Below are 13,980 nucleotides of genomic sequence, written 5' to 3'. Positions count from 1 at the left end.
AAATAGCCTGCTCTCTCGTTGGTTCCTCTACATGTTGATTTAGATAATTATCCCGCATACATTCCAAAGATATCCTTAGCATCTGCTTTGTTCTGTCATTTTCACATCTCACCCTTCCATATCTTTAGTGTCCCTCTTCCCTAACTCAGTCTGAAGAAGGGTCTCGACCCAAAACGTCACCCATTCCTTTTCTCCAGCGATGCTGTCTGACTTGCTGACTTATTCCAGATTTTTGTCTCTCCCCTTTTTTTCCCTCTCTTCCCTGTGCCCCACCTGAACGTGACCCGTTTCCCCCTTTTCCCTTCACTTTCACCAATATCTCTTTCTCTGGCTTCACATTCTGCTCATCTTCTCTCACAGCCTTTCCTGTTCTTCCCATCTTTGTCCTGCGGATTTCAGCATCGAGGAGCCCGCAGTCTCGGGTAGAGATTGATGTCGGGAATCTCCAAGTCGCAGGAGGTTCGACTGGCCCTGACCCGGGGTCCGATCACCCGGCGCGGGGAGCTGACATCCTCTTGATGCGGGAGCTTGATTGCCCCGAATCGGAGGGCCCGATCACCGGCTACGGTAGCCAAGATCGCCCCGACAACGGAAGGTTCAAGTGCCCGATTACGGGAGAACAAAAAAGACTCCATCACAGTGAGGAATGTGGAGGAGTCACTGTGGTGGATGTTTATGTTAAAATGTATTTTGTATGTCTTGTTGCTTTTTATTGGTATGACTGTATAGCAAATCAAATTCCTCTTATGTTGCAAAACATACTTGGCTAATAAAGTGTGATTCTGTTTATGATTAGGCCATTCGGCCCATCGAGTCTGCTCCACCATTCAATGACTGATCTATCTCTCCCACTCAACCCCATTCTCCTGCCTTCTCCCCATAACCCCTGACATCCGTACTAATCAGGAACCTGACAATCCCCGCTTTAAAATGCGCGGCACGGTGGTGCAACGGTACAGTTTCTGCCTCACAGCGCCAGAGACCCGGGTTCCATCCTGACCGTGGGTGCTGTCTGTACGGAGTTTGCACGTTCTCCCTGTGACCGTCGTGGGTTTTCTCCGGGTGCTCTGGTTTTATCCCGCATTCCAAAGACGTACATTGGGTTCTGTAACATTTTCCCTAATGTGTGTAGGATGGAGCTAGTGTACGGGGTGATCACTGGCTGGCAAGGACTCGGTGGGCCGAAGGGCCTGTTTCCGCGCAGTATCTCTAAAATCTTTTTTACTTTTTAGAAGCAATTGTACAAGAAGAAAGCAACCGACATAACAATGATACAATTTTTGTACAGCTTCAGTTTTAACGTTTTATAACCTGATAAATGAATCGGAAAAAAAGTAAAAAGGAAAGAATGAAGAGAAAGAAGATACAAAAAAGAGAGAAGCAAAAACCCCTGAACTGACAAAGAAGTGAGAGAATAAAAAGAGGAAAAAAACCAGGAGATATATCCCACTATCCTTCCCTACACCCGCTAACCCAACCCAAGCATCGCTTTTAAATTTGTGGTTCAACCATTCTGTTGTTGAAGAAATTCAATGAAAGGAGAACAGTATCTCTAAAATCTAAACAATAGAAACATAGAAAATAGGTGCAGGAGGAGGCCATTCGGCCCTTCGAGCAAGCACCGCCATTCGTTGTGATCATGGCTGATTGTCCCCTATCAATAACCCGTGCCTGCCTTCTTCCCATATCCCTTGACTCCACTTGCCCCAAGAGTATCTAACTCTCTCTTAAATCCATCCAGTGATTTCGCCTCCACTGCCCTGTGGCAGAGAATTCCATAAATTCACAACTCTCTGGGTGAAAACGTTTTTTCTCACCTCAGTCTTAAATGACCTCCCCTTTATTCTAAGACTGTGGCCCCTGGTTCTGGACTCGCCCAACATTGGGAACATTTTTCCTGCATCTAGCTTGTCCAGTCCTTTTATAATTTTATATTTTTCTATAAGACACCCCCTCATCCTTCTAGACTCCAGTGAATACAAGCCTAAATACCCAGTGACTTGGCCTCCACCACCGTCTGTGGCAATGAATTCCACAGATTCACTACCCTCTGGCTAAAGAAATTCCTCCTCAACTCCTTTCGAAAGGCTTGGATGGGAAAGGCAAAGAGGGTTAGGGGCCAGACGCGAGCATGTGGGACTAGCTTCGATAGCCATGGCTGTGTGTTTCTGTGCTGTGGGCCTGCAGCAACCAATGAGAACTGTGTTCCAGATGCTTCATTAGTTTGTTGTTCTGCGCATTGAAATCGCCCGTTCACACGCAGCCGCCAGAGGAAACAGTGCACACACGGTGATGACAAATGCAATAAATGCAATATCCAGTGCAGAACAGTGCAAGGCTGTGTTGGAGAAAGCCCGGGGTAGCACGGACAAGGGGCCGAAGGGCCTGTCTCTGAGGCAGGGCGACCACTGACGCTGTCCGTGTGGAGTTTGCACGCTCCCTCCCCCCCCAGCCCGTCGGGGCAGGGGAGGCGAGCTCAGCCTTCCAAGCCTCAATCCAAGCTCAGCCTTCCTCCCGCGCAACCTAGCCCCGACGGGCCGAGTGCCACCGCCTTCCTCCACAAACAACTGAGGGGAAAAACACAGAAGAAACCTCTTCCAACCCCCCCGAGTCCCTCAGGGAATGTCCCTGCCCTGGCAGTGAAATCAAGCCGTCACAATCGTGCACGATCAGTTAGCATTATTCTTTTTTTAATATATAGACGAAAGCTCATCAAGTTCAAGTTTGAATTTATTGTCACATGCACAAATTAAGGAACAGTGATATTGGAGTGACCATACAGCCATACTAAGTAAAAAGCAACAAGACACACAGACACATAAAATAAAATGTAACATCAACATCCACCACAGCGGAATCCACATTCCTCACTGTGATGGAAGGTAATAAAGTTCAATCATCTTCCTCGTTTGTTCACCCGTGGTCGGGGCTGTAGAACCCTCCGCAGTCGCCGCTGCCGATGGTCCGATGTCCGAAGCCCTCGGGTCGGGATGATGGAAACTCCGGCGTCGGGACGGATTGGAGCACTCCGCAGCACGGAGCTCCCGAGTCGGCCTCTTCTTACCGGAGAGACCGTGGGCTTCACGGTGTTAAAGTCCACAGACCCCACGTTTGGAGCTCTTCGCAGGCGATCCTCGGCAAAGGATCACAGGCCCCGTGAAGTTGAAGTCCGCTTGGTGGAGGTGGGGGGAGAAAGCTGGAAAAGAGAGATGGGGGCTGGACAAAGTCTGGCAAGTGATAGGTTGACACAAAATGCTGGAGTAACTCAGTGGGACAGGTTTCAGGTTGAGACCCATCTTCAGCAGTGAAGATGGATATAGGTGAGGGAGACACAAGAAACTGCAGATGCTGGAATCTTGCATAGAACACAATTTAGTTAGATGCACAGAATCTCTTGCCCAGAGTGGGGGAATCGAGGACCAGAGGACATTGGTTCAAGGAGAAGGGAAAAAGATTTAATAGGAATCTGAGGGGTCACTTTTCCACACAAAGAGTGGTGGGTGTATGGAACAAGCTGCCAGAGGAAGTAGTTGAGGCCGGGGCTATCCCAATGTTGAAGAAAAAGTTAGACAGGTACATGGATATGACAGGTTTGGAGGGATATGGACCAAACGCAGGCAGGTGGGACGAGTGTAGCTGGGACATGTTGGTCGGTGCGGGCAAGTTGGGCCGAAGGGCCTGTTTCCGCTCTGTATCACACTGTGGCTCTAACACGAACTGCTGCAATAACTCAGCGGGTCAGGCAGCATCTGTGGAGAACATGGATAGGTGACGTTTCTCAGAGTGCTGCAGTAACTCGGCGGGTCAGGCAGCATCTGTAGAGAACATCGATAGGTGATGTTTCAGGTCAGGACCCTTCTTCAGACTGACACTATGTTTACAGATGAGGGGGTGATCGGCAGATGAGTGGAGTAAGTGACAGAGGTGAGAGAAAATAAGGAGATAAAAGGGTGTGAGATAAGGAGAGAGGAATGTATCTGTGCAGCATTAAGGGACATTGGTCAGATAGCATTTGGAGTATTGCCTACAGTTCTGGTCACTCCATTACAGGACTGGTGTGGAGGATTTGGGGAAGGTGCAGAGATGGTTAACCAGAATGGATTAAAAACAAGGAACTGCACATACTTGTTTACAGAACACGACACAAAGTGCTGGAGTAACTCAGCGGGACAGGCAGCATCTCATGAGAGAAGGAATGGGTGACGTTTCGGGTTGAGGCTGAAGAAGTGTCTCGACCTGAAACGTTACCCATTCCTTCCAGCATTTTGTGTCTACCTAAACAGTGCCTATCCACGTCCCGGTGTGCCAGTAGGCTGGAGGAGCGGACAAAGGCCTTGCCACAGAGTGGGCAGGTGAAGGGGCGCTGGCCGGTGTGGACTCGTCGGTGTTCCAGCAGGTGATCAAGGTGGGTGAAGCCCTTGCAACAGGACGGGCAGGGGAAGGGACGCTCACCGCTGTGGGTACGCCGGTGCTGACACAGGCTGAGCATGCGGGTGAAACCCTTGCCACACTCAGCGCACACAAAGGGTCTCTCTCTGGTGTGTATCCGCTGGTGCTCCCGCAGCCCCTGTGCTCTCTTGAAACGCTTGCTGCAGTGGGAACATCCGCTCACCGGCGTGGATCCGCCGGTGCTGCCGCAACCCCCGCGAGCTGTCAAACGCCTCACCGCAGTGTGGGCAATCATAGGGCTGACCACTGGTGTGCACGCGCTGGTGAGACTGGGCGTGGGAGGCCGTGGCAAAGCGCTCTCCACACACCGGGCTGGGGACGGGACAGTCACCGGCGTGTACCAGCTGGTGGGACAGCAGATAGGTGGAGCGGGTGAAGGCCTTGCCGCACTGGGTGCAGGTGAAGGGGCGCTCGCCGGTGTGGGTGCGCTGGTGCAGCTGCAGGCTGCCGGATTGGGTGAAGCCTTTGCCGCAGTCGCTGCAGGTGTAGGGCCGCTCCCCAGTGTGCAGGCGCATATGGATCTGCAGGTGCGTGGACGACTTGAAACCTTTGCCGCAGTCGGAGCAGGTGAAGGGCCGCTCACTGCTGTGCATCCGCCTGTGGACCTTCAGCTCATTCGTCGTCTTGAAGCTCTTGCCGCAGTCGGAGCAGCCATAGGGCATCTCGCCCGTGTGAACCCGCTGGTGAATCTTCAGCTTGTCTGCCCTCTTGAATTCCTTGCCGCAGTCAGAGCAGCCGAAGGGCCTGTGGATGGGACGGTCAACGGCGTGCATCCGCTGGTGAGACAGCAGATAGGTGGAGCAGGTGAAGCCCTTGCCGCATTGGGCGCAGGTGTACGGGCGCTCGCCGGTGTGGGTGCACTTGTGAACCAGCAGGATAGTGGAGCGGGTGAAGCTCTTGCCGCAGTCGCTGCAGGTGTAAGGCCGCTCCCCGGTGTGCAGGCGCCTGTGCATCAACAGGTCCGGCGACGATTTGAAGCCTTTGCCGCAGTCGGAGCAGGTGAAGGGCCGCTCACTGCTGTGCACCCGCTGGTGCTCCTGTAGCCCTGACCACCAGGCAAAGCTCTTGCCACAGGTGGAGCAGCCATAGGGCTTCTCGCCCGTGTGAACCCGCCGGTGCTGCCGTAGCCCCGACAAGTGGGCAAAGCCCTTGCCGCAGGTGGAGCAGTCATAGGGCTTCTCGCCCGTGTGCACCCGCCGGTGGATCTCCAGCTGGCTCGGGCGCTGCCAGGCCTTGCCACACACGTCACACTCATAACGCTTCTCCTTGTTGTGCCCCGTCATGTGGTCTCCCACCGAAGCTCAGTCCGCACACCGAGCAGATGTGGGGGGGCTCCCCGGCACCCTAACCGCCCTCACATCCCCATCTCTCCGTCCACAGCAACGGCTCCTAAACCCTGCAGGAGGGGAACACAGAGGGTCAACAAGCTGGCAAACAGGTACATTACTAACTCGTGAACATTACTAGTGCTTGAAGGGGGGGAATGGGCAGGGGGCAAGGGTGGGGGGGAGGGGGGTTAAGGGGGAGTGAGGGGGATAATTGGAAGTGAGGGGAGGGGAGAAGGGTGGGGGGGGTGAGGAGACCAGTGGAAGAAGGGGGGGGGGCACATTGACCTGGGGCGCCGAGCATCCGGGCTGTGTGTCGAGCCGCACGCACGTCCTCCAGCCAGCTGCCCTGCGCCGTGACGCCGCCACACGTATGGCGCGCACGACCACCGCCCTGACATCACCCCCAATACGAGGGGGACTGCCGGCACCGCCCCGCCAGTGATTGACGCTGAGCCACGTGGGGGGGGGGGGGGGGGGGCGTCATGCATCATGGGAAGAAGGTCACAGAATGCTGGAGTAACTCAGCGGATCGGGCAGCGTCTGTGAGAAACGTGGATAGGTGACATTTCACAGAAACATAGACTACAGGTGCATAGAAACATAGAAATTAGGTGCAGGAGTAGGCCATTCGGCCCTTCGAGCCTGCACCGCCATTCAATATGATCATGGCTGATCATCCAACTCAGTATCCCGTACCTGCCTTCTCTCCATACCCTCTCATCCCCTTAGCCACAAGGGCCACATCTAACTCCCTCTTAAATATAGCCAATGAACTGGCCTCGACTACCCTCTGTGGCAGAGAGTTCCAGAGATTCACCACTCTCTGTGTGAAAAAAGTTCTTCTCATCTCGGTTTTAAAGGATTTCCACCTTATCCTTAAGTTGTGACCCCTTGTCCTGGACTTCCCCAACATCGGGAGCAATCTTACTGCATCTAGCCTGTCCAACCCCTTAAGAATTTTATAAGTTTCTATAAGATCCCCTCTCAATCTCCTAAATTCTAGAGAGTATAAACCAAGTCTATCCAGTCTTTCTTCATAAGACAGTCCTGACATCCCAGGAATCAGTCTGGTGAACCTTCTCTGCACTCCCTCTATGGCAATAATGTCCTTCCTCAGATTTGGAGACCAAAACTGTACGCAATACTCCAGGTGTGGTCTCACCAAGACCCTGTACAACTGCAGTAGAACCTCCCTGCTCCTATACTCAAATCCTTTTGCTATGAAAGCTAACATACCATTCGCTTTCTTCACTGCCTGCTGCACCTGCATGCCTACTTTCAATGACTGGTGTACCATGACACCCAGGTCTCGCTGCATCTCCCCTTTTCCTAGTCGGCCACTATTTAGATAATAGTCTTCTTTCCTGTTTTTGCCACCAAAATGGATAACCTCACATTTATCCACATTATACTGCATCTGCCGAACATTTGCCCACTCACTCAGCCTATCCAAGTCACCTTGCAGTCTCCTAGCATCCTCCTCACAGCTAACACTGCCCCCCAGCTTAGTGTCATCCGCAAATTTGGAGATATTGCCTTCAATTCCCCCATCCAGATCATTAATATATATTGTAAATAGCTGGGGTCCCAGCACTGAGCCTTGCGGTACCCCACTAGTCACTGCCTGCCATTGTGAAAAGGACCCGTTTACTCCTACTCTTTGCTTCCTGTTTGCCAGCCAGTTCTCTATCCACATCAATACTGAACCCCCAATGCCGTGTGCTTTAAGTTTGTATACTAATCTCTTATGTGGGACCTTGTCGAAAGCCTTCTGGAAGTCCAGATACACCACATCCACTGGTTCTCCCCCTATCCACGCTACTAGTTACATCCTCGAAAAATTCTATAAGATTCGTCAGACATGATTTACCTTTTGTAAATCCATGCTGACTTTGTCCAATGATTTCACCACTTTCCAAATGTGCTGCTATCCCATCTTTAATAACTGACTCTAGCAGTTTCCCCACTACCGATGTTAGACTAACTGGTCTGTAATTCCCCGTTTTCTCTCTCCCTCCCTTCTTAAAAAGTGGGGTTACGTTTGCTACCCGCCAATCCTCAGGAACTACTCCAGAATCTAAAGAGTTTTGAAAGATTATTACTAATGCATCCACTATTTCTGGAGCTACTTCCTTAAGTACTCTGGGATGCAGCCTATCTGGCCCTGGGGATTTATCGGCCTTTAATCCATTCAATTTACCCAACACCACTTCCCGGCTAACCTGGATTTCACTCAATTCCTCCAACTCCTTTGACCCGCGGTCCCCTGCTATTTCCGGCAGATTATTTATGTCTTCCTTAGTGAAGACGGAACCAAAGTAGTTATTCAATTGGTCCGCCATATCCTTGTTCCCCATGATCAACTCACCTGTTTCTGACTGCAAGGGACCTACATTTGTTTTAACTAATCTCTTTCTTTTCACATATCTATAAAAACTTTTGCAGTCAGTTTTTATGTTCCCTGCCAGTTTTCTTTCATAATCTATTTTTCCTTTCCTAATTAAGCCCTTTGTCCTCCTCTGCTGGTCTCTGAATTTCTCCCAGTCCTCCGGTATGCTGCTTTTTCTGGCTAATTTGTACGCATCATCCTTCGCTTTGATACTATCCCTGATTTCCCTTGTTATCCACGGATGTACTACCTTCCCTGATTTATTCTTTTGCCAAACTGGGATGAACAATTTTTGTAGTTCATCCATGCAGTCTTTAAATGTCTTCCATTGCATATCCACCGTCAACCCATTAAGAATCAATCGCCAGTCTATCTTGGCCAATTCACGTCTCATGCCCTCAAAGTTACCTTTCTTTAAGTTCAGGACCCTTGTTTCTGAATTAACGATGTCACTCTCCATCCTAATGAAGAAGTCAACCATATTATGGTCACTCTTGCCCAAGGGGCCACGCACAACAAGACTGCTAACTAACCCTTCCTCATTACTCAATACCCAGTCTAGAATAGCCTGCTCTCTCGTTGGTTCCTCTACATGTTGGTTTAGAAAACTATCCCGCATACCTTACAAGAAATCCTCTTCCTCAGCACCCTTGCCAATTTGATTCACCCAATCTATATGTAGATTGAAGTCACCCATTATAACTGTTTTACCTTTGTTGCACGCATTTCTAATTTCCTGTTTGATGCCATCCCCAACTCCACTACTACTGTTAGGTGGCCTGTACACAACTCCCACTAGCGTTTTCTGCCCCTTAGTGTTTCGCCGCTCTACCCATTCAGCCCTACGAGCCAGCACCGCCATTCAATATGATCATGGCTGATCATCCACAATCAGCACCTTGTTCCTGCTTTCTCCCCACATCCCTTGATTCTGTTAGCCCTAAGAGTTAAATCTAACTCTCTCTTGAAAACATCCAGTGAATTGGCCTCCACTGCCTTCTGTGGCAGAGAATTTCACAAATTCACAACTCACTGGGTGAGTTTTTCCCTCTCTCAGTCCTAAATGGCCTACACCTCATTCTTAAACTGTGACCCCAGGTTCTGGACTCCCCCAACATCAGGAGCATGTTTCCTGCATCTATCTTGTCCAATCCTTTAATAATTTAACATGTTTCCATAAGATCTCCTCTCATCCTTCTAAATTCCATTGAATACAAGCCTAGTCTTTTCGATCTTTCCTCATATGACAGTCCCGCCATCCTAGGGATCAATCTCGTGAACCTACGCTGCACTGCCTCAATCACAAGGATGTCCTTCCTCAAAATAGGAGACCAAAACTGTACACAATACTCCAGATGTTGCCCACCAGAGCCCTATACAACTGCAGAAAAACCTCTTTATTCCTATACTGAAATCCTTAAGCCCAGACGACCCATTCTTTCATCATTCCCGCCATCCTGGGAATTAACCTTGTGAACCCACGCTGCACTCCCCCAATAGCAAGAATATCCTTTCTCAATTTAGACCAAAACTACACACAATACTTCAGGTGTGGTCTTGATACTATTGACCAAATAAATATGTCATAAAATGGAGGATCTCTGTATTTGCAAAGCCTGCTTGTTCTGTTTCTGTGAAAAGCTGCAGGGCCATGAGTCTCTGGACCCTGGGAAGAAGTTAAGTACAAGGTGATGTCCAGATGTCCTCCCTATTGATAATATGTATGAGGGTTTTGCAGAAAGAGCTGAGCAGGGTTGCAAATGCATGATTAGGATTGGTTATAGAATGGTATGTTGTAAAGTATTGTTCATTATGTTGCAGAGTGTTTGTACTGCACAGAGAGTGGTGAATCTCTGGAATTCTCTGCCGCAGAAGGTAGTTGAGGCCAGTTCATTGGCTATATTTAAGAGGGAGTTAGATGTGGCCCTTGTGGCTAAAGGGATCAGGGGGTATGGAGAGAAGGCAGGTACAGGATACTGAGTTGGATGATCAGCCATGATCATATTGAATGGCGGTGCAGGCTCGAAGGGCCGAATGGCCTACTCCTGCACCTATTTTCTATGTTTCTATGTTATCTTGTGATTGGTCAAAGTATGGAGACTTGTTCACAATGTTTATACCACCTGGGGAAATGTTTCTTTACTTTGGTGAACTGTCTTCCAACTAGAACCTTCTGTGAAAACAATGTAATGGGGTACTTTGTGATTGGGCTAGGGAGCTGTCAATAAATGTATTATATTTATTTGTGTTTGGCCTGTAGGGGTTGCCCCCCCCCCCCTATGTGGGACCTTATCAAAGGCTTTCTGAAAGTCAACTATACTTCATCCACTGGCTCTCCTTGTCCATTTTCCGAGTTAAATCCTCAAAAAATTCCAGAAGATTAGTCAAGCATGATTTCCCCTTCGTAAATCCATCCTGTTACTGCTATCCAAATGTGCCGCTATTTCATCTTTTATGATTGACTCCAGCATCTTCCCCACCACCAATGTCAGGCAAACTGGTCTCTGATTCCCTGTTTTCTCTCTCGCTCCTTTCTTAATAAATGGGATAACATTAGCTATCCACCAATTAACAGAACTGATCCTGAATCTATAGGGAGGTTTCACGGCAGTCGGGTCAGGACCCATGACCCGTACTGTTGCTACGTTACTCCAAATGGATTACACGCGATGAACTGCAGGTAGGCACTTACCATTGTTTCCAGCGTAGTGGGCCCGTTAAAACCCGCTGAAATTGTCAATTTTTGCGCTGTAAATAATTATGGAAATCGGGATAAGCGTGAGAGACATTTAGCCTTCTTCAGAATTCCAAAAGTGAGGAGAAATGACGGTAGATAGAAGCGAGAGCTGAAGGGACAACAACAGCCAGAGTGCTTGGCGAACATTGGCCGTTTGCTCACTGCATTTCATCAACTAAGGCATTATTTGTGTTTTTTCTTGATTCCTTTGGCATCTAAAAAGTTTCAGAAATGATAAATCTGGCTGAAAATGTTTTAAATCACCCATGGTTCTCAAGTGGGTTTTTGCATACAAAATGAAATCGCATCTGAAGCAAAATTTACAGCCAGATTTATGACCTGAGACTTTTTAGATACCAAAGGAATCAAGAAAAAAACACAAATAATGCCTTACTTTTGATGAAATGCAGTGAGCAAACGCAATAATTCCCAATATTTTCAATTCCTATATCTGCACGGCCAATGTTTGCCAAGCACTTTAGCTGTTGTTGGCCCTTCAGCTCTCGCTTCTATTTACCTACATTTCGCTTCACTTTTGGAATTCTAAAGTTGGGGACATGTCTCTCACACTTACCCCGGCTTCCACAATTTTTTTCAGCGCAAATATTGAACATTTTGGCGGTTTTCAACAGGTAGGAAAGTACGCGTTTCTTGCATTAATAACATATACCGGAAGTTACGGATGTCCTCCAGATGGATTGAGCGGCTCCGTGCGTCAAGCCCTATGACCCAGTGACCTTGCGTGCAACACCCCCATAGAACATTGGAAAATGATCACCAACGCGTCCACGATTTCTAGACCCACCTCCTTAAGTACCCTGGGATGCAGACCATCAAGTCCTGGGGATTTATCAGCCTTCAGTCCCATCAGTTTACACAACACCATTTCCTGACTAATGTGAATTTCCTTCAGTTCCTCCGTCACCCTAGGTCCTCTGGCCACGAGTACAGCTGGAAGATTGTTTGTGTCTTCCTTAGTGAAGACAGATCCAAAGTACCTGTTCGCCTCGTTTGCCATTTTCTTGTTCCCCATAATAAATTCACCTGTTTCTGTCATCAAGGGACCCACATTTGTCTTAACTATTTTTTTCCTCTTCACATATCTAACAAAGCTTTTACCATCCTCCTTTATATTCTTGGCTAGTTTACCCTCGTACCTCGTCTTTTTCCCCCCCGTATTTCCTTTTTAGTTATCTTCTGTTGCTCTTTAAACGTTGCCCAGTCCTCTGCTTTCCCACTCATCTTACTCCCATAGAAACGTTCTTCCTCTTTGGAATGAACTGATCCTGCACCTTCTGTATTATTCCCAGAAATACCTGCCATTGTTATTCCACTGTCATCCCTGCTAGGGTCTCTTTCCAGTCAACGTTGGCCAGCTCCTCCCTCATGGTTCCATAGTCCCCTTTGCTCAATTATGCCCTTTACTGCATGCTTACTTTCAGTGACTGATGTACAAGGACACCCAGGCCTCGCTGTACTTCCTCTTTTCCTAACCTGATACCACTTAGATAACAGAGTGCTGGAGTAAAACCTTACACTTCCTTATCTTCCACATCTTCTCCATTCTGCCATCTGGGAAGAGATACAGGAGCATCAGCTGCAAAACCAGCAGGATGCTCCACAGCTTCTTCCCACAGGCAATAAGACTGGTTAACGGACTGTGTCCCCTCCCCATATATCGTTCATCAACACATCTAACCTCGCCCATACTTTGACAGCTAGCCACCTGTCAAAACATAGCCACTGTCGGTCGGAATGTCTGTTTTTATTTTATTGTAAATTTTAGGCCTACTTTCTGTTTTTAGATATGGTCATTTAAATTTTTTTTAAAGCTCTATGTATTTATCCTGTTTTTATTAACTACACTGAATGGAAACTGATCGAGAAACGTTTTTTTCGTTTCATCTGTGTATGCAAGTACTCAGTTAAAATATTAAATAAATACTGATCTCTGTGTCTCCCTCTCCTGTGACTCTCAGTCTGAAGAAGATTCCTTCTCTCCACAGATGCTGCCCGACCCACTGAGTTACTCCAGCACTTTGTGAAACCTCACCCATCCATGTTCTCCACAGATGCTGCCTGACCCGCTGAGTCACTCCAGCACTTTGTGAAACGTCACCTATCCATGTTCTCCACAGATGCTGCCTGACCCGCTGAGTAATGCCCCTGTCCCACTTAGGAAATCTGAACGGAAACCTCTGGAGACTCTGCGCCCCACCCAAGGTTTCCGTGCGGAGGTTGCAGGTGGTTGCCGGAGGTTGCAGGTGGTTGCCGGAGGTTGCAGGTAGTGGAAGCAGGTAGGGAGACTGACAAAAACCTCCGGGAACCTCACGGAAACCTTGGCTGGGGCGCAAAATCTCCAGAGGTTTCCATTCAGGTTCCTAAGTGGGACAGGGGCATTACTCCAGCACGCTGTGAAATGCCACCTATCCATGTTCTCCACAGATGCTGCCTCCAGCACTTTGTGTCTTTTTGTGTATGAACCAGCATCTGCAGTTCCTTGTGTCTGACACAGATGGGCACCACGTGATGGGGGAAGACTATGGGCAACGTTTCAGGTCGGGACACTCGGCTACTTGTCAAACTTTGTTCCAGTTGACAAATGTCATTCTCTGGTTTTAGTTAACTATCCCACATCCTGCCTCCCTCTCTCCCCTTCTCTCTCTCTCTCTCCTACTCCATCTCCCTCCCTCCTCCCCCCCGGCGCCGCCATGAGCCTGATCCCGGCCACTCACCCATCCATCCATCCAGCCGCCGGCCGGTCAGTGCGGGCGCCGCCTCCATCTGGGCCAAGACCAGGTCTCCGGCCTCATCGTCCCGCTGGACACGTCACTCACCCGCGGCCGCCCCGCCCCCTCGCTCAGGTCTAGGCCCCGCCCCCTCGCGCAAAGGCCTCGCTCAGGCCCAGGCCCCGCCCCTGTCTCTCAGGCCCCGCCCCCTCGCGCTCAGGCCCCGCCCCCGTCAGGCCAGACTGCCATCGACCCGCCGCCGTTCGGCTCACCCGGCCTGGAGGACCGACCGCTGGCTCCCATCACGGAGTGATATCGCTCTGCATCGTCCCGCATCCTTCCCTGTCG

General features: G+C 49.5%; 1 protein-coding gene across 1 annotated transcript; it reads right to left on the bottom strand.

Annotated features, from left to right (window-relative positions):
* Window positions 1-2,615: 2,615 nt before the first annotated feature.
* Window positions 2,616-13,753, bottom strand: LOC116981469 (zinc finger protein 239-like). Its single transcript, XM_033034521.1, has 4 exons — window positions 13,643-13,753; window positions 4,838-5,845; window positions 4,613-4,761; window positions 2,616-2,633 (listed from the first exon to the last, which is right to left on the bottom strand). The coding sequence occupies exons 2-4, from the start codon at window positions 5,730-5,732 to the stop codon at window positions 2,616-2,618; spliced, it is 1,062 nt and encodes a 353-aa protein (XP_032890412.1). The 5' UTR covers window positions 5,733-5,845; window positions 13,643-13,753.
* Window positions 13,754-13,980: the final 227 nt, after the last annotated feature.

The sequence above is a fragment of the Amblyraja radiata genome, chromosome 15 (assembly GCF_010909765.2).
Source record: "Amblyraja radiata isolate CabotCenter1 chromosome 15, sAmbRad1.1.pri, whole genome shotgun sequence".
Taxonomy (NCBI): domain Eukaryota; kingdom Metazoa; phylum Chordata; class Chondrichthyes; order Rajiformes; family Rajidae; genus Amblyraja; species Amblyraja radiata.
This window is presented reverse-complemented; position numbering and strand designations above follow the sequence as displayed.